The sequence below is a fragment of the Nomascus leucogenys genome, chromosome 4 (genome assembly GCF_006542625.1).
Source record: "Nomascus leucogenys isolate Asia chromosome 4, Asia_NLE_v1, whole genome shotgun sequence".
NCBI lineage: Eukaryota > Metazoa > Chordata > Mammalia > Primates > Hylobatidae > Nomascus > Nomascus leucogenys.
Window position 1 is genome coordinate 113,628,995 of NC_044384.1, and position 21,001 is coordinate 113,649,995.

Here is a 21,001-nt window from a genome sequence, read left to right on the forward strand (position 1 = left end):
AAGGAGAGACAGCTATTCTCTTTTTCTCCCTGACCTCTCAAGTCCAACTGGTCAGCAAACCCTGCCTGTCCTACCTTGACCCATGGCAATGACCCTACTCTTGCCCCTACACTGTCCCTAGATCTCTCTTTCCTTTTAGAGACAGGGTCTTGCTCTACCACCTGGTGCAGTGGTATGATCATAGCTCACTGCAACCTCAAATTCTTAGGCTCAAGTAATCCTCTGGCCTTGGCCTCCTGAAGCACTGGGATTACAGGCATGAGCCACTGCACCCAGCCCCAGATCTCTCTCTCGACACAGATCTGGTCATGCCACCACTCTGCTCGCAGACCTCCCATGCTCCCCCTTTGTCCTGCTTAGCAGTGGCCTTCACAACTGTGGCAGATGGTCTTGCTGCAGGTCAGTGACTGCCCTCCTGTGACAAACTTTACAAGCTGCTCCCCACAAACCCTGCTTATTTTCCCACCTCTTCCTTCCCTCTGGATGGAATCTTCGTCTACCCTTCCCTGCCTGGAAAACTCAAACCATACTCAAGGTCAGACTCGAATGACACCTCATTTATGAAATGTCCTCTGGCTTCTGTGTGCTAAGCACAGTGCTAAACATTTTCCCTGCATAATCTCTACATACCAAATTGGAGGTGATGGTCTCCTTTTTACAGAGGAAGAAACTGAGGGTCACAGAAGGTAAGCAGCCCCCTTAAGGCCTCATGTCAGGCAAGTGTGAGAGTCAGGATCGCTGCCCACAGCTGTCAGCCTGAAAGCTGCTCTCATCTACCACACTGTTCTCTGTGACCTTTTAATCCTCCCTCCTCCTTGGGGGCAAGGGAGGGGGATGCATGGCGCCTTCTTCTCAGTTTCCAGAGCAGTCACTGTGTAGCACTCACCACCCCCCATTATGCCTGCAGGTCTATTGCTAGGTGGTGAGGCGGTCAAGGGCAGGGAAGGGCACAGTTATTGCTGCATCCCAGTGCCTAGTCCAGGCAAAGCAAGGACTGGGGCAAAGCAAGCGTTTGAGAAATGTGAGCTGAAATGAGATACTGCTCTGGGTTGACTAGCAAAGCTGTTTTGACTCAGGTGGCCTCATTCAACAGCCTCCTCAAAGCTTTCCTGCCACCCGATAGTTACGGCAAGCCCTGGTCTGGGCACACGGTGTGTCCCTGGTGGCCGTGACTGCCCTCTCCCTCCCAGTCTGTGGCAGAGGGCAGAGTCTGCCTTCTCAGGTCCTGGCTCTTTGGATCCCACACAGCTGGGTGACCTCAGGGTTCTGCCCACCCATGACAGCATCTCCTGCAACCATGCTTTCTTTAAACAAACACAGCAAAAGCAAGGCCAAGCAGGTGGCGGGCTGGAGGAGGCAGGGGTTGTGCAGAGGAGACGGGACACCCCTGAGAGGCAGAGCCAGGTGGGGTGGCCAGAAGGAGGGCATGCAGACCACAAGGGGAAGTGGGGCACGGCCACAACACTCCCCACTCTGTGCCCTGTCTGGTTCCACACACCCAGCCATAAAGGACACAGCTCCTCTCATTTTAAGAGCCCATATAAAGGCAGAAGGAAGTCACATACACACACACGCACACGCGTGCACATGCACACACACCCACACACACCCACACGCATTCATGCAGCAAAGCCCTCAACTCAGCAAGAAGCTTTGTCTTTTCAGATGCCAAACACTGAGCAGGCTTTGTACTCCACCCACAAACCAGAGGCTGTCTCAGCAGGAAGGAGTTGGAGTTGGAGAAAAAGGAGAATTAAGAATCTATCTGGCGATGCGGATTAAATAAACGACAAATTGGCAGATTGTTTTTAAAAGGTAACATCAACTATTGGCAAACAGACATTTCTGATACACTGCTTGTGGGAGGGTGAATTGGTATGACCTTTCTACAGGGCAATTTGCAATAGTAATAAAAGACTTAGGCCGGGCGGGGTGGCTCACGCCTGTAATCCCAGCACTTTGGGAGGCTGAGGCGGGAAGATCACCTGAGGTCAAGAGTTCAAGACCAGCCTGGCTAACATGGCAAAACCCGGTCTCTACTAAAAATACAAAAAAAAAAAAAAAAAATAGCTGGGTGTGGTGACAGGCGCCTGTAATCCCAGCTATTCAGGAGGCTGAGGCAGGAGACTCGCTTGAACCTGGGAGGGGGAGGTTGCAGTGAGCTGAGAGCACTCCACTGTACTCCAGCCTGGGAGACAAGAGCAAAACTCCATCTCAAAATAAATAAATAAATACAATTTTAAAAAAGCTTAAAATACACACTCCTTTTGATGGCAATTCTATTTCTAGGCTTTCAGCCTAATGACATAATGAAAGATTTATGCAATATTTGGCTCCAGGGATATTTAATGTGGCACTGTTAAAAGAAGTGTGAAACAGGAGTAACCTAAATTCCAGTATCAGGGGACTGGATGAGTAGACTGCAGACACTCTACAGCTTTAAGATGTGCTGGAAACATGCTTTGAACAATATAGGAAGATGTTCACAGTACTGTCTTCGGGGAAAAGTAGGTATATGTTTTTCCCAGATTAATAAATCAAATCCAGGCCAGGTGCGTTGGCTCACACCTATAATCCCAGCACTTTGGGAGGCTGAGGTGGGAGGATAGCTGGAGGCCAGGAGTTCAGGACCAGTATGAGAAACACAGTGAGACCCTATGTTTACAAAAAAATAAAAAAATGAGCCAGGCATTGTACATGCCTGTAGTCCCAGCTACTTGAGAGGCTGAGGCAGGAAAACAGCTTGAGCCCAGGAGTTAGAGGCTGCCGTGAGCTATGATTGTGCCACTGCCTTCCAGCCTGGGCGACAGAACAAGACCCCATACTTAAAAAAAAAACCCACTGCTTTTAAATTTAGAGGTACTTCACCTGAAAATATGCTGAGTATATTACTGTAAAATTTAACTAATACACTATTCAAAAATAAGTTGATGTTACGAGAATGCCTGGTCTATATCTATATATGCAGAGAAAAAGGTCAAAATGAGACAATACCATGCTCATCATGGTTATTTCTGGGATGTGAACTCCTGGTGTTTTACAACTTTTTTTGGTAATTGATATGTTATCATGTTTGGTCAACACATACATATTATTTTGTAATCCCAAAGAAATTAGTTGTCTTATTTTAAAATATCCATCTATAATACTCTAAGAGGCTGTTTTCACCTACATCTGAAACTTGGAATTCTAGAGAAGTATGGACTTTGGTGTCAGGAAGTTGCAGTTATGGTCCCTGGTGCTGTTTTGGAGCTGGGGACACAGTGGAAACAAGGAGAGACAGACCTTCATCAGCTAAAGCCTCTGATACCATTGCTGATGAACAGAGAGGCTCTGAAGGAAAAGGACTCCGGGTCTCTGAAAGGACAGTGTGAGGCAAACAAATCATCCTAGACATGGGGATGAGGACACCCCTTTCTCCTTGAGAGAGTGATGCTTGAGACAGGACAGGTCTGCACCCTGGGCCACCTCCAAATGAACCACCATGAGGTTGGGAGAAGTTATGATGAAGCTACTCTGGACTGTAGCCCATCTCAGTTACTCAAGTTTTCTGGTCAGAAATCTTCCTCACATTCCTTAGAGGAAAAGAAGGAAGAATTTCTCTATAGTTCGCCTTCTGATCTTTTTTAAGCAAATGGTAAATCGCCCCCTCCTGGCAGTTGCTCCCCAGGCTTCTGTTTTGGAGCTAGGTTCTCACCATCCTATGTTAGGGCTCTAAGGGAAGGTAAGAGAAGAGAGAACTAAGGCTTTTGCCCTCACTCTGAAGTGGTCCAAATCCTCAGCTGTGAATGGCCTCAAGGGGAGCCAAGATTCCACTCCCTGCCTGAAGGGTCACTATCCTTCACTGTACCGGTGCCATGAAGGAAGCTCTAACAGGATACTCCTTCCTCCCTGGAAAGGCAGGAGAGCTGGGCATCCATGAGTGGGGACCCCAGGGGGACCTGCAATCGCCAGACTCACCTTCCAGAGTAGCACGGCCAGCAGCAGGAAGATGAGGATTCCCACCAACAAACTGATGGCGATGATCCACCCCACGACGTAGCCACGGGGCTCCAGATTATGCAGGGCCTCGAAGACCACCTAGGAGGCAACGCAACAGTGAAAACATTTCCTTTTTTTTTTTTTTTTTTTTTTGGAGACAGAGTCTTGTTCTGTCACCCAGGCTGGAGTACAATGGCACAATCTCGGCTCACTGCAACCTCTGCCTCCCAGGTTCAAGCGATTCTCCTGCCTCAGACTCCCAAGTAGCTGGGATTACAGGTGCCTGGCTAATGTTTTATATTTTTAGTAGAGACAGGGTTTCACCATGTTGGCTAGGCTGGTCTCGAACTCCTGACCTCAGGGGATCCACCCACCTCGGCCTCCCAAAGTTTTGGGATTACAGGCGTGAGCCACAGTGCCAGCTGTTGAAAACGTTTCCTAAACAGAAGTGCGCAGAGCATGATGGAGCCCAGCCTGGGCTTGACATTTGGAGAGAACTACATAGAAGTATCCAGACTGTTGTTACTAATAAATAAATAGATAAGCTCCGCTGTACGATTTTCTGGTTGCAAACTGATGGATTTTCCACGGCACCTGAAAAGGCCCTTGAAATCCAAGCCTTAGGTCTTGAAAGGGTTGTAACGACAACAACCCTGATTTAAATATCATGAAGTGAACAAAAGTGTACTGAAAAACTTAGAGGACACACTATGTTCTTGATTCAGAACAGATAACAACAATGTACCTTTTGTTTCAGCTTTGAAACAAAGAACACGGGAGAGCTCTGCATGTAAGGCAGCTCTTCTTTCCAAGTGTTCAGCTCAATGTGTCACTTACAGGAATTATTTGATTAATGCCAGTTTCCCCAGTAGACTGTGGACTCCACAAGGGGTAGGACACAGTCTGTCTTGGGTCTCATGGTAGGGCCTAGCACATTGGAGAAAATCATTCGAGAGACTGTACTGTGGTTTCCCATGGGAGCCATAGCAATTGGAGCCCATGTCCCAATCAGGCAAGTTTTCCCAACTTTTCCTGAAATTCAGTGGTGTGTGGAGCTGGCTCATATCAGCTCAGGAGAGGAAACTGCATCTCTTCCTAACTCCGTACCTAGGGACATTGCAATGGCAGTTTGAAAGGGGCTATGGTGGGAGTATTTGGCAAACAAATCACGGCACCCCTACCCTGCTGCCAGAGAACTGATTGTTAAACATGTATCAGTGCTCACCGCTGATTGTCCCCTTCAGCTCTGCTGTAGCCCCACTGGTCACAGTGGAGTTTGGTTTTGCAGAATTCAAAACATCTATTGCATCCTCTGCTACCAAATAACCCTCCCCAACACACCACTGTCCCATTTAAGTTCCTCACTGCAAAAAACAAAAAAATTGCAGCTCTGGGCAGTCATTCTCTCCTTTGGCTCCAGACAGGCTGGCCAACCACAGGTCTTTCTCCACCTCTTTGGAATGTCCATTCCCCTTTAGGAAAGTCTTTTCTAAACCTAGTTCAATCCTCTGTCAAGAAGCCTCACTGATCGCTGAAGCCCACTGGTCCAGCCCCTTGCTCAAGCCCAAGCAGTGACTGGGCACAAAACTAGGCACTGATAATGCCTAGCACTGCTTATTTCACCTTTTTAGGGCCTGGCTCCCATCCCTCTCTAACATTTATTGAATATCATCTGTGTCAGTTCTATGCTTTTTTTGCAATCTCTTGTCTAAGTCATACAACAGCCCTATGAGGTCTTCAACACCCATTTTACAGAGGGGAACATGGAGGTCCAGAGAGGATATTTGCTGTGGATTGTGTAGTTCAAATGCACAGCCACGATTTGAACCCAGCTCTTAGCCAGCCCCAAACCCCCAAATCTGAGCTTGTCATCACCACACCGCAGTGCCTGGTTGACAGTGGACTTCTTTATAGGCTACCTGTCAACTGAATGAATTACTTACTGGCTCTTCCCTGGTGATAAGGAAAGAAAATGAGACCACCTCTACCTCATTGCCTGCATTCCCACAGCTAGAGTAGGAGAGAGTGTGCGTGTGCCAGGGGATGAGGCAAATGGACACATAGGCCGCCACAGTTTCTGAGCCTCAGTTTTCTCATCCGCAAGACAGGAGCAGAACAGTGCCTTCCCATAAATTGAAAAGGGGTAATACACACAGAGTCCCCAGCATAGCATCTGGCACAGAGTCCGCCCTTGACAAATGGAGTGTTCCCGTTAGCATCATTGTAGGGAGTTTTTTTTTGAGGTTGTGCATGGCTGGCTACTTTTTAGTTTTTATTTTAGTTTTTGAGACAGAGTTTCTCTCTGTCACCCAGGCTGGAGTGCAGTGGTGCAATCTCAGCTCACTGCAACCTCTGCATCCTGGGTTCAAGCAATTCTTGTGCCTCAGCTCCCAAAGTGCTGGCATTACAGGCATAAGCCACCACTCCGAGCTCTTTTTACTTTTTAAAAATTACTTATTGAAGTCAAATATACATAGAGAAAAGTATAGGTATCCTAAGTGTACAGCTTGCTGAATTTTCACCTACCAAATGCTAAATGCATGTGTTTAACCAGCACTCAGATCAAGAAACAGAAGGTGATCAGCTCCCTAGAAGCTCCCTTCCCCCTTCCTTCCAGTCCCCACCCCCACCAAGGATGTCTAACAGCTTGGATTAGTATCACCTGCTTTTTTGGGTCCTTGCTATAAATGGAATGACGCTGTATGAACTACAGTACCTGGTTTCATTTCTTTTCTCTTTCTTTTTTTGAGACGGAGTCTTGCTCCATTGCTTAGACTGGAGTGTGGTGGCGCAATCTCAACTCACTGCAACCTCTGCCTCCTGGGTTCAAGCAATTCTCCTGTCTCAGCCTCCCAAGAAGCTGGGATTACAGGCATGTGCCACCACACTCAGCTGATTTTTGTATTTTTCATAGAGACATGGTTTCACCATGTTGGCCTGGCTGGTCTCGAACTCCTGGCCTCAGGTGATCCACCTGCTTCAGACTCCCAAAGTGCTGGGATTACAGGCATGTATCTGGTTTCTTTCTCTCACTGTTATGTTTGGGAAATTGCTCCAGGCTGTGACAGGTCCACTCTCACTGCTGTATAGTATTCCTCTGTGTGGACATACCACTATTTATTTATTCATGCTATTATTGATGGGCATGGAGATTATTTCCAGCTTGGGGCTATTAAAAAGAGCAATTTTCAGACAGTAGGCAATTCTCAGGGAAGAACATTTACCGGTAGGAGGTGGTAGGACAGAGTGAGCTCTGAAGTCTGTCATCCTAAATCCACTATTTTCTATCTAGTTCAAATGAGCAGCTTTCATCTTCAAAGGCAGACAGACTCATGTCTTTGGGTTCCTGCCCCTAAAAAGCTGTGGATCAAATCAGCTCCCGCATTCGGAATCTCTCATGGTGTCTTGTACAAATGAACTGTGAGGAACTGTTAGGAAAGATGGAGAGGGAGGAGCGCTGGCTTTAATCTGGTCCAGGTGCAACCGTAGGCAACCAACTTTCTCTTCCTCTGTGAAATGGGGGTCTGATAGGGAAATGTGGCAGTTCTGTGAAAGCTCCTGGGTGTGAGAAAAGTCTGCTAAACCTTACTGTTGACTATGAATCAGACTGAGACACTGAGCTCAGCGGGGTTAGCTGTAAAGCCCAGCCCCCTGTGCTAACCCAGATGGCTTCTTAGGGACACTGAAATCTGCATACCAGCAAAGCCACGTTGGAGGTCTGGTTTTGTGGACACAGAGGTTAAAGTAGCAGCTGCAGTTTAGTCTGGCAAGTTCCACAAGAATGCCATGTCACTTCCCCGGAATGTGGGCTCTATCTCTTATTATTTTTAGGGATGCTGTTCATCCCCTTGGATACGTGCTCCACACTTTGGCAGAGCCTGTTCTCTCACATCACAACTCTCAAACTCATCTGTGAGTGATGAGCTGAGCATCCTGTAGCTCTAAGAAGTCATATCTTAGATTAAAAAACAAAACTCCAAGGAAGGAACAGCAACATGGACGACATGGAGATGAAAGAAGCACTGATGATCAGGTCCCATCATCACCACCAACGAGCTGGGTGATCCTGGTTAAGCCCCTACACCTTTCTAAACAACTTTTCTCTCCATCCTCGTTTCCATCCCAGGTACTTCCTGGCTCACATCTCGTCTTCTCTCACCAGTACTATTTCAGGAGGCTTGGAAAGGCCTCCTTGTTGTTAGAGTTGTTTTTCTAAGGCACAGGTCTCATCATGTGACTTCTCGGTTTACAGTGTCCATGACTTTCCTTTAGGCTAAGCATCTAATTCAGGACACCAGGGCCTTCATACTCTGGTCTCCTTCCTGCCTTTCCAGCTGCTCCCAGGACACATATTTACATTCTAGCCAGTTAGAGGCCTCTCCTCTGTGAGACCGGTGGTCCCCAGCCTCTCTGCAGGCTGCTCTTGCCTCCTGGAATGCCCTTCCATCCTTGTCCATCTGACAAGCTCATTATTGCTCGTATGAAAATGTTCATACTTGACCAGCCTGGCCAACATGGTGAAACCTCGTCTCTACTAAAAATACAAAAATCAGCCAGGCGTGATGGCGTATGTCTGTAGTCCCAGCTACTTGGGAGGCTGAGGCAGGAGAATCACTTGAGCCCGGGAGGCAGAAGTTGCAGTGAGTCAAGGTGGCACCACTGCATTCCAGCCTGGGTGAAAGAGCAAGACTGTTGTAAAAAAATAAAAAATTAAAAAATAAAATAAAAATGTTCATACCCTTTGATCCATTAATTCTGTACTTGAAAACTTAAAGGAAAGAAATATAAAATATGGAAAAAGTTTTATGCTCAAAGATGTTCACTGCAGAATTATTTATATTGGTACTGAATTAGCAATACCCTAAGTGTCTAACATTAGGGCAATAGATAAGTAAACTACGGTCAATCACAAAATAGAATATCACAGAACTATTAAAAATGATGACAGTAAAGCTGGTTGTCAAAGCATAATTTTCAAAAAGTTAAAAACATGATTCTCATACAAATATATAGTGAATACGTGGCAAAGATTTATTTAACTTATTATTGAGGAAGTCAGCAGGGTGGCAAAGCTAGTTTTAAAAGGACCAGAAAAAAATGTGTTGTCACAGGAAAAAAATTACTGAAATCAGATTACTAAATCAAATACAAAACTGGCTAATACCCTACAAGGCAATAAATTCTAACCTTTGGGATATTTTCAGTCAAACAGAAATCATTTTTACCTTTACTGGCGAGAGTCATTTATAACTTATCAGCCTTCCATAAGTTAATAGGTAACTTTACAGAATTTGGGCCCTGGAGAGTTAGGCAGGCCTGCAGACCAGTGCTTCTCAAATTTTACTGTGTATAAGAATCACATGAGGAACTCTGTTAAAATGCAGATTCTGAATTAGAATCTAGAATGGGACCTGAGAACCTAGATTTCAAATAATCTCCCCCATGATGCTGATGCTGCTGGTCTGTGGACCACACTTTGAGTAGAAAGGGGCGAGGGGATGCTCCAGTATGACACTGAAAGGATATGTAATCATCTTTTTGCCTGATTTCCAAATTTTAGATACTTTTGAAAACAGTAATAATGTGGGAAAATGATGTTTATTTTGCTAAGTTAAAAAATCAGAAGATGCTGGCTCATGCCTATAATCCCAGCACTCTGGGAGGCCAGGGTGGAAGGGTTGCTTGAGCCTATGAGTTCAAGATGAGCCTGGGTAACATAGTGAGACCTTGTCTCTACAAAAACACAGAAATTAGCTGGGCATGGTGGCATGCAACTGTCGTCCCAGCTATTTGGGAAGCTGAGGCAGGAGGATCATTTGAGCATGGGATATCGAGGCTGAAGTGACTTGTAACTGTGCCACTGCACTCCAGCCTGGGTGACAGAGCAAGACCCAGTCTAAAATAAAATAACATAAAATAAAATAAAATTAAATTAAATTAAAATAAATAGGTTGGGTGTGGTGGATCACACCTGTAATTCCAGCACCTTGGGAGACCAAGGCGGGTGGATCAACTTGAGGCCAGGAGCTCAAGCCAGCCTAGCCAATATGGCGAAACCCCGTCTCTACAAAAATTAGCCTGGTGTGGTGGTGCACACCTGTAATCACTTGAATCTAGGACGTGAAGGCTGCAGTGACCTGATTGTGCCACTGCACTCCAGCCTGAGAGACACAGTGAGACTCTGCCTCAAAAAAATAAAATAAAAAATAAAAAATAAAAGATTATCTAATACATAGAAGACTTCAGCTTTGCAGAAATATAGTAGGAACCCTTTAAAGTAAATAGGTGTTTTTTGATATTATGAATATTATTTCTCTTTTCTACTTTTTACTGTTTTTTAAATTGAGCATTTTAAAGGCAAGTAAAACCATTTTATTTTTTTAAAGGAGAGACTTTGCTTCAATATCTCCTTTCCTAAGAAGCCTGCCTTACTCCCCTGTTTTCAGCGGAATTAATCATTCTCTGAGCTCCTGGAAACATAGTAATTTTCAACCTCCTATAGCATCCCAATGTATACAAGTGGAGCTTCTTAGGTGGGCAGCTAGAACCCAGCCTACTCAGCCCCCATTTGTTTTTATTTTTTGGAGATAGGGTCTCACTCTGTTGCTTAGACTGGAGTGAAGTGGTACAATCTTGGCTTACTATAGCCTCAACCTATACTATAGCCTCAATCACTTGAGGTGGGCTCAAGTGATTCTCCCACCTCAGCCTCCCAAGTAGCTGGGACTACAGGCACACACCACCACAGCCAACTGATTTTTATTATTATTATTATTATTTTTTGTAGAGATAGGATTTTGCCATGTTGCCCAGGCTGGTCTTGAACTTCTGGGCTGAAGTTATCTGCGTGCCTCAGCCTCCCAAAGTTCTGGGATAACAGGTTTGAGCCACTGCACCTGACCCAGCCCCTCTTTCTAAGCCCTGTTCCTCCCTAACCTGACCTCAGCAGCCCCTGAACCAACTCAAGGGAACCCATGGCTCCAACAAAACAGAGTTTTAAAACCACAGCTGTATACTTCATAGTCCCAGTTCTAGGTCCTTCTCACTCTCTAAGGTAATGATGAATCTTCCTGTCTACGGACTCCAGTAAACTGTGATTTGTATACAATAAAGACAGGAATGCATGCATTCCTGTCATCCGAACCAAGGCACTGATTCATTATATGATTCATGAATACACAAATTAATACATTCAACATCATTTCTGCTATAAAATCAGATGAAGTATGAACATGACTCAGTTTGCAACAAAAGAGACGTGGGATTTGAAGCTGGAGTCTCTGAGTGTGATTATTTTCTCTCTCCTTCAAAAATATATTTGCAAATGTTACATCTTTTGGGGGAGTCCTGGCCATCCATCCATCCGTCCATCCGCCCATCCACCACCTATCCATCTGTCAATCAACCTGTCCATCTACTCTGTCTGTCCGTCCATCTGTCCGTCTGTCTGTCCGTCCGTCCATCCATCCATCCATCCATCCATCCATCCATCCAACCAACCAACAAATGTGTCTGTAGTAGCTCCTATGTGCTAGACATTGTGGAAATTCATTGATGAATAAACAGGCGGTCTTTGCTTTCACAGAACTTCCAGCTTCTAGAGACTACTAGCCAATTAGAAAAATAAATGCAACATTATAACTGTGGAAGTGCTACAAAGGAGAAGTTCATGATGATAAAAGATCCCCATGATAGAGGCATGGGAGTGAACAGAGTTCCCTGAGGAGCCATTTGAGCTGAAGGTGAAAGGACAAGCAGAAGAAGTTTACCAGCTAAACAAGGGAGGGAAGATCATTCCAAGGAGAAGGAACATGATGTGCAAACCCCCTTTGGCATGAGTGAACTTGGCAAGGGTGAGACACTGCCATTGGCCAGTGGACTGGAGCCAACAGGATGAACAAGAAGCTGCAGGAAGATGTTCATGATATGCTGGAGAGACAGGAGCTGGAGGCTGCAGTAAGATCTCCATGCTTTACCTTAAGAGGAATGGGAAGCCACTGGAGGATTTTGAGCAGGGCAGTGATGTGATTTGCATTTTACAAAGTACACTGCAAAATGAATCTAGGTCGGAAGAGATAACTGAATGTGGGAGTACAAGGAAAAAGCCCCCGTGAGAGGGCTGCGGGGGAAACGGTTTCCCCAGGTTAGATCCATGCTTTCAGTAAGAAAGGAGGTGGTGTGAAAGGAGCAGATTGACTGAGGAGGAGAAGTCTGCTGGTTTTTGGGGAGTGGCTGTGAGGGTCGTAGCAGGCTGAGCTGGGGAAGGCAGGAGCTCTGGCCAGTGAAGGGATGGCTGATGGCCTGGTGCGGACCCTGGCTGGAGGGCTCACACACCGGACGCTGATTAACAAAACAGACGAAAATGAGGAGTATGAGGATCTGTCTCAAGGGGGCCTTTGAGGAGGGCAAACAGGCCTTTGAGGCAGGTCCAGACACTGGCACCCTGCCTGCTTCTGTAGAGTTTAATGCACCTGAGGTTACCAAGCTGGTGTCATGGAGTGGCCAGAAGCCAGCTTCCAGTCTGAGGCAGTGGGTGAACCTAAACCACACTATTTGACTCACTTCTGTGTTTCCGGAAACTTTTATGTTCTGATCAATGCAAATATGCCTACTGTAACAGCTGGCAATACCCATGTCTCCACAAGGCCTGAGAATATGACCACAATGGCAGTACATCTCACCCAGGCTTCTGCTGGATGGAGGGCTTCCAGAGACGGAGGGACGGCTCGGTCAATACCATCCAAGAGGAGGTTCAACTCCAGACCTAGGCCAGCTGAAGGTCAATGACAAGGGCAAGATGGCTCTCTGCAGTCAACATCACACACTTGTCTCAACAGAAGGAAGGAATTTATATAAAATAAGAAGTGGAAAGAGAAGAACATCTGCGACAGTGAGATGACATTTCCACCTGATCCTGATTCCATCTAATAGCCAGTGCAGGTGTCGGGGAGGGAGGAGGGAGACAGGGTGGTTGGGGCTGGAATAAATGTTTTCAGCAGAACCATGCCTCAGATGGCTCTCAGAACTCAGCCTAGAAGGCAAGCCAGTTCAGAGGCACAGGGAGACTTATGGAGACGACATAAATGAACAGAAAATAAACCGTACATTTGGCAAGATTGGCACTGTAAGTCTGTGCTGTGATGAACAGAGATGTCAAACATGCCCCATGCCTGCCAGGTGTCATGTTTCCAAAATCCCTTGCTCTGTCAGAGTTTGCAGAGGAATGAGCTGGGCTTTCTAATTCCTGTTACTGGTAATGGATCACATTTGTAGAGTACTTACTATGCACCAGGCACCATGCTGAGAGGTTTCCTATCTACTACTCCCCATAATCCTCACATTGCTCTTTACATAGAGGGGATGGAGCTCATTTACCTCAAGCAATGGAGAATCCCGAGGAGCCTTCATTCTCCCCTTGACTGCACATCTGTGCATCTAGTTAAGGACCAGGACACAATGGGAAGAGTTCCAAAGCCAACTGACCACCAAATAAGTCTGAGCATGATGTGCTCCTAAGCCATTAGAGCCAAGGGTCACTCCTAAGACAGAGGGTCAGTTGTCTACCACCCAGGAATGCGATTCCTCCTACCTGCTCTGTGTGTGGGCTCTGGGCTACAGGACAGCACAGGCCAGAGGGGTAAGGGGTCAAGGGAGACTCAGGGCTCGCCAACAGGCAGAGCTGTGGCCAGAAATGGCTCTTTCACTGACCAGCTGTGGGGCATCCGGCAGCCTCCTTCACTCCTGGAGCCTCCATTTCAACAGAAAATGGAAGTTGTAGTGCCTAGTTCACAGGGGTGATGTCAGAGTGACAGGAGGTAATCATAGCACATGCCTAGCACTTCACAGGAATTCAGCAGATTCGAGCACACCTCACACAATGAGGTCATTCATCTTAATGGGACATGGACACGCACACTGAGCAGAGCACCCAAGCTCTGAGTGCAGAACATTTCCATCTGTGGCCAAGACTCGGTTCTCTGCCCAGATCCCTTTGGGTCCCCTCTCTTGATTCAGCCTGCCCAGCCCCCAGGTTTGTCATGCCTTCACTTCTAGAGGCCTGCCTCAATTTTAGAGGGTAAAGTGGCTTGGGGTTACTACCTCTGGAGCAGCCCCAACCAATGACTGGCAGATACAGGAGTGTGAGACCCCAGCTCCCCTGCTTCCAGGCAGGACCAACTCCGAGGTCAAGATCAGGGTGAGGCTAAGATGGTCCCTGAAATCTCACCCTTGCTTCCCTTCTCCTCTTTCCTATCCTGTCCCATTTATTTCCGGGTCTCATTGGGAACATCTCCCTAAATAAACTGCTTACATGATGCCCTTATTTCAGGGTCCGCTTCTTGAGAATCCAGCCCAAGACACCATCTGACTTCATCTTGAATGCCTGATCTTCCTTGTCCACGTAGGAAATTCCTTCTTGTTCGGGGGTCACTCCTTCTGTGAAGCCTGTCTTGACCTCTTCAGCACAGATACTCTGGGCACGTATGCATACAGTGCTTCAGGGGTGTGAGTGTGTGTGCATGTGTGTGTGTGTGTGTGTGTGTGTGTGTGTGTGTGTGTGTGTTGACCTGTTTGGGGCTGTGGAAGTCTTGAGGGTAAAAATTTCATCTTGTTCATAGTTACTAGGGGTAAAACTAGCGTCTAGTGAAAGCCTCTGATGGACTGGGCAACTTCTGAGAATACAACTTTCCATAGCAGTGGCTTCTTTAGAGTCCACGGGTCCAGTGAGGGGGTATGGAAGCCACCAAGAGGGAGTTCCAGGAACCTCACCCCTGAGTCAACCAAAGCATATTTCAATTTAGAAATGGGTTCTGTTGCCTAAAAATAATAATGATGATGATCACACTCATGATGACGACTGGAAACTTTGATTTAGAGTAAACTGACCAGGACTTGAGGATTTGGGGAGAAGGAGGCTCATTTTTCATGTGGTTCATCTCCTTGGCCATCTCTTTATACAATGACAGCCACTATTAACAGAGTGCCACCGTGGATGTGCCGTGCAAGGGGCTTTGCATCAAGATGACACTGGATCCCTCCCAGCCCTCCAGGATAAGCAATTCCTTACATGTGAGTGGCACTAGTCACCACACCTTCACTGACATAGACATACTGTCCACTTGCTCTATCTCCTCTGCCACCCTGACCTCTTGCCAGGTGATAGTCACAGCCTTCTAACCAGCTCCTTATTTCCACCCTTGCCCCTACAATCCACCATCCACACAGTGGCCTATGATTTTTAAAGAACATACATTGGATCATGCCATTCCCTGCTCCAAACAGAAGCTTTCAATGGCTTTCCTTTGTAACCACCCAGTGGTTTTACCTGGCGTGGACCCTGCCTAGGTCCGCCATGGTTCTCTTCACTGCTAACCAGCTTCCTGCTACCTGGTCTTTCAGTGCTTTGAAGAGGCCAAGCCTTTTGGGGCTCCATACAGCTCTCCTCCCCAACTGAGACACTCTTCCTTATGCTTGGCAAGCGAATTCCTTCTCATCTGCCAGTCTCAGCTTCCTTGGAGAAACATTCCTCGACCCCCAATCTAAAGCAGGCTACTCCCTGGGGACTAACCTCAACTGGAAATAGAATCCTTGTTTATGTCCTTGCTGACTGCTGCCCCCTCGGCCAGCTCTGGGAGGGCAGGGATCATGTCTCTTTTGTTCCCCATCGAGTCCCCAGTGCCTAGCACAATGCCTGGCTCTTAGCAAGCCCTCAATAAATATTCATCAAACAAATAAGCAAATGATGACCATTAGAAAATATGACTCGTGTGTTTGGCAAACTATACCAAGAGTTTTCTCAATTCTTGAGAGCTTAATTCTTACATTAGGGGAGGTGGGTGAAGAGAAAGAACTGCTCACCACCCACTGCTGATGGCATAGGATGGGGGTGGTGATGACCCTTCAACAACCCTCCTCTTCATCCTACATCTTAGCATAATGTGAGGTTCAAGGGGGGGAAAGATTCTATTGTCATATGGAACATGATTGTAACTATAATTGGTCACATAAATGATAAATAACAAGTCACAGTCTATTTCGTGACAGTAAAAGTGGTAAACTTTGCCTCTAGAAGCAGTACACCAAAGGAATGGTAAGTGGCATTTTTTTGGAGTAATCTTGCTTGCCATGTTGAAAGATGCCTCTCTGGTTGAGATACCAGGCTTGCATCTTTGGTGGGGGCAGTGTTAGGGAGTGGTGTGAAGGGGCAATTCACATGTGGGCAGGACTGCGGAGGTGCTGTGCTGCCCTGAGCATCAGCTATGCACCAGCCCTTCTTCTAGGAGCTTCATGCTGGTATCACTGAACCTTCTCAGCAACTCCAGAAAGTAGAAAGGTTTCTGCCTGACTCCAGAGCACAAGGTAGAGAGAAGCCAGGGATAGCTGTGTCCAGTGTCCAGGACACCATGCCAGACTTCCTGCGCCTGGACGCGGCCTATAGCCCTCAGGTTTCCAGGTCCCTCTGATTTTCGGTCTGGTTCTCCAGCCTTCCAGCACAATTCTGAGCACTTCCAATGGATAGCCTTCGAATCCATTCTGATTCTGCTGAAATGAGACAGAGCCAGTCTTTCCGGCTGGCACCAAAGACCTCAGTCTGGTGCATGCTCCATATGGCAGCAGCTTACCGACTCATCTGTGGACTTACAAGTTTATCATGTATTCTGCTATTTGAAAATATCAAGAAAATAGCAAGAATTCATGCATGCTTCTCATACAGACTGAGACGGGAGTTTGAGGGGATGTCTTGCAGTAACAGAGCTGATTCCATAAAGTCTTGATTTGCCTTGGGGGAGTTTCTGGCTTCAGGTGATGGGGTCTTTTCTTCTTCTGTGGGCCTCAGTAACTAATTCAGGGATCAGAGAAAGCGCCTTCACTCCTCAGCCTCATCTGATAACTTTTTATGGCTGCACAAAGAGAGATGAACATCTCCAGAGCCTACTCATTTTCTCTCTGAAGGCCTTCTCGGAGATAAATTCCTTTTCTTTCTGCGGGCCAGCTTTCCAGGGCATGATTAACTACATTTCTCCTGTTCTTCATCTTTATAGTTTCTGTGGGCCTCAAACAACACTTTCTGAATTTTCCCCTCTCACCCCCTACTCACTCCCTGAAAGGTAAGTAGAGTTGGGTTGAAGATGAAATTCAACATGTAATTGGCACCTCGCAACCAGCACTTTGATTCTGCATTCACACAGGTCTCACATGGCATTCTCAGGTTTGGGTCTCTACAGAGCCAGGTCCGGCTGATGTGGCTGTTCCTAGAAACATGCTAACACGCTCCCTGAGAAAGGCCCTGGAGCCTGTCATTAGTGAACCAGGCAAAGCCTCAAGAATCTATGACATATTTCTAGTTATTCACCCAAATGCTCTGTAAAGCACAACTAGTACCATGGCATAAAAATAAAAGATATAAAGAATCACAGGACATGTGCGCATGCTCCAGACACCCTGGAGGCTTCCTGTGCCAGTGTTCCCACGTGTGGCGTAAACCTGAGGGCATCATGTTATGAGATGGGGGCTGCAGTGACTCGCAGGATCAGGCATTTCAACCTAGAGAACTGAGCGGAATGGGAAATCAGCAAGATGAAGCCGTCTCCCGCTCCCAGGCACCCCTCTACCAATGGCCTCCTGCGAGAGCAGATTAGTCTCTATCCAGAAATTAAGGGAGAGATTGCTCATAAAGATGACAAGCTGCTGCTGTTTCTAAAAGATGTGTATGTTGATTCCAAAGATCTTGTGTCTTCTGTGCAGGTAAAAGCTGCTGACACACATCAAGAACCAAAGGAATTCAGATTGCTGAAAGGCCATCACTTTGATATGATAAATATTAAGAACATTCCCAAAGGCAAAATTTCCACTGTAGAAGCACTGACACTTCTTAACAATCATAAACTTTATCCAGAAACATGGACTGCTGAGAAAATAGCACAAGAATACCATTTAGAACAGAAAGATGTGAATTCCCTTCTTAAATATTTTGTTACTTTTGAAGTCAAAATCTTCCCTCCTGAAGACAAGAAAGCAATACAATCAAAATGAAGAAAATCACAAAAATTTCCTATGTGTACTCCTCATCCCTCATCCTGCATATTTTCTCATTTTTGGCATATTAAATTATGTTAATTACCAAATGTTTAATGCTCTCATTGTGAGAGCATAGTCTTTTTTGTTTTTGTTTTTTGAGACGGAGTCTTGCTCTGTCACCCAGGCTGGAGTGCAGTGGCGCGATCTCAGCTCACTGCAAGCTCCATCTTCTGGGTTCATGCCATTCTCCTGCCTCAGCCTCCCGAGTAGCTGGGACTACAGGTGCCCGCCACCACACCCGGCTCATTTTATTTATTTATTTTTTGTATTTCTTAGTAGAGACAGGGTTACACCACGTTAGCCAGGATGGTCTTGATCTCCTGACCTTGTGATCCACCCGCCTTGGCCTCCCAAAGCGCTAGGATTACAGGTGTGAGCCACCACGCCTGGCCAAGAGCATACTCTTAATATGTATTGAGCTCCCTGACTTTTCAAGATTGCCATGGAATATATTTTGTTTTCTTTTAATTTGGTTTAGGCATATTTCATATGTACATGTCAGCATGTCTAATCAGTACATCTGTACCTTTATTATAAGTAAAAGAGTTCATTTGTTATTTTAGGCACATCATACCAACTCTTAAATTGGTCAGATGACCCCTTGGGAAATATTCTGAATCCCTCATTTAAGTTTTACTTTCCAAGTTAGGTGTTTAGTTCATTCTTCGTATGTGATAGTGAAAATAAAAGCTTTCCTGACTTGTAAGACTCACGTTTTCTTGCTAGGGAAAGAGACTCGATAGCAAGGTAGACTAACAGTATTTCCCAAATAAAGGCACACAGGAGAAAATAATGAATCAATAGACTCTAATTAAAATTACTACCCCAGGGAATAAGAAGTATTGAGGATTTATTTTATTTTGAATTGGTTTTAAGTATGGAATAATCGTCTTTACAGTGATAAAAAAAATTAGTGTTTACAAAATGTTGGGGATTTCTGCTTTGACAAACAAATAGGTAAGTCCCGTGGCCTTCAGAGGCAGGCAGCAGTAGAAACTTTCGAAAAGTAATAATTTCTCTGTATTTAACATGGAAATAGAAAAATTTAAAGAATAATTAAATAAAAAAACATGGTAAATGAAATGTGGTGATTATATATAGTTTCGAATGTTAACGCTAGTTGAGAGAAGAGAGAAAAAATATCAAGTAGAAGCAGAGGACCGGATCATTGGAAGGGACCTGAGAAATTGCTGCTTCATCCATTTCAGCACACTTATTAGCATGGCATGTACCAATACTAGGATCTTGAGTGAGAGTGTGTGAGTTTAGCTCTGCCTAATGTATTACTGCTTGTGGGATCTTTGGGAGACTGTATCCTCATTGAGATTGAATTTCTTCTATAAAATGAGCATAATACTACCTTACTTAAATTTAAGGGTCATCATGAAGATAAACGAAACAGTAAAGGACTACAAAGGACCAAGCAAATATGAATTATTTTTTGCAGTGGAGAAACAAGCGCCCGGTGAGAATATATGACCTAAGGTTCTGTAGTTTATGACCTAACCAGGCCCAGAATGCAGTTTTTCATATCCCAGTAGTGTGTTTTTTCTGTTGTGCCAAAAAACAGCATACCTCAGAGAAGGAAAAAAGTCTGAACTGTGGGTATACTGGGGTTATCAGTGTGCTTCTGAGGGAAGACAGGCATCACTACTTCCCAGAGATGCTGCGGAAATGATATAGAAGACGCTGAAGAATTCAACGTGATGACGGAATGAGGCATTTGTAGTGATGCTGAGAACAGAAAAATGGACTTAGTGGAAAATTTGTTAGCATGTCTTTGAATGTAGATTTGTTATGTGAACAAACTACCGAGTTTATTTTTAGTTCAATACAATAATTGTTTTAAGAAAACATGAAATAACTACTCAATATAAAATGCATTTTAAAACTCCTGTTAAAAAAATCACAGGAAAATTGCTTGCTTTCTCAATCAGTTAAATTTACCACCAGGCACACGTTATGTGGTTAAAAATCTGATTGTTTTCCTCCCCACTCACACCCTGCTCAATACCAAATGCAAGTACATTTCCTGTTCCTTCCAAGGCCATAACAATTTGGTGCCTAATCTAAAATCTTTGAAACTTTGCCTGATTTAAATTTGGTGGCGAGCCTCTATGGAAATTCCCCTTCAGATTGATAGTTGACAGAAGGCCAGGCATTCAGAAGAATCACGCAGGGAAGAACATGTTTGTTCTAAAAAGGCAAACCTTCCTACTCAGAAAAGATCTTTTTTTTTCCTGCCAGGAAAATTGAGAACAACAGATTGTAGAACTTCATCGTAGCTCATGGACTGAAAAGGCAAAGTCATGGAAAGGAGGGAGAAGGGGCGTTGTGGAATTCCCATGTGTGTTAATTTTTTCTTAGGAGTGCTAAAAAAAAAAAAACCTCAGCCTCTTCCCAAGAACTCTTGATAATGAAAATATCACCATAGTGCTTAAAATGGAACAGTAATTAATGGAAGTGGTATTTTGGGGGAGTACAGATGACTCGGAATCCAACAACGAGATGTTAAGCAACATTTTCCTGGATCCCACAGTCTAGTCCTATAATGGAAGGCAATATGCCCAGTGATTTTTTTTTTCATCTACGCAGGGGATTCCACGTGTAGAAAACCTGTTAGGTATTTCCATTAGCTTCTACTTATTAACACTGTGGTTTACCAGAACATTCTAAATCTCTCATGTTGGGCATGTATTTCATTCTATAAAACTTCTAAACCAGAACTATGACAATGAGCAGGGAACCACTTTTCTTTTTCACTTCCCAGGTGGAGGTCTGAATTAGCAGTTAAATGGCCAGAAGGCAGGGAAGAAAAGGGAAACGCCAACTCCAAATATCTGACCTGCCAGAAAAACTGACTCTAAGTAGTAAATGACCCAACATCATTCCATTTAGTTTCTATTATTAAAATTAGTGCCTGGCCTGAGCCGACAGATGGAGG

At 45.3% G+C, this 21,001-nt stretch overlaps 1 protein-coding gene and 1 pseudogene across 1 annotated transcript in view; one reads left to right on the forward strand and one right to left on the reverse strand.

Moving 5' to 3' along the window:
• ITGA9 (integrin subunit alpha 9) overlaps positions 1–21,001 on the reverse strand; it is a 380,757-nt gene that overhangs the window by 15,590 nt on the left and 344,166 nt on the right. The window contains exon 27 of the mRNA XM_003256852.3: positions 3,961–4,080. Within this exon, the coding sequence (XP_003256900.2) occupies positions 3,961–4,080 (120 nt within the window). The remainder of the gene's footprint in view (positions 1–3,960; positions 4,081–21,001) is intronic.
• LOC100596032 lies at positions 17,485–18,067 on the forward strand (annotated as a pseudogene).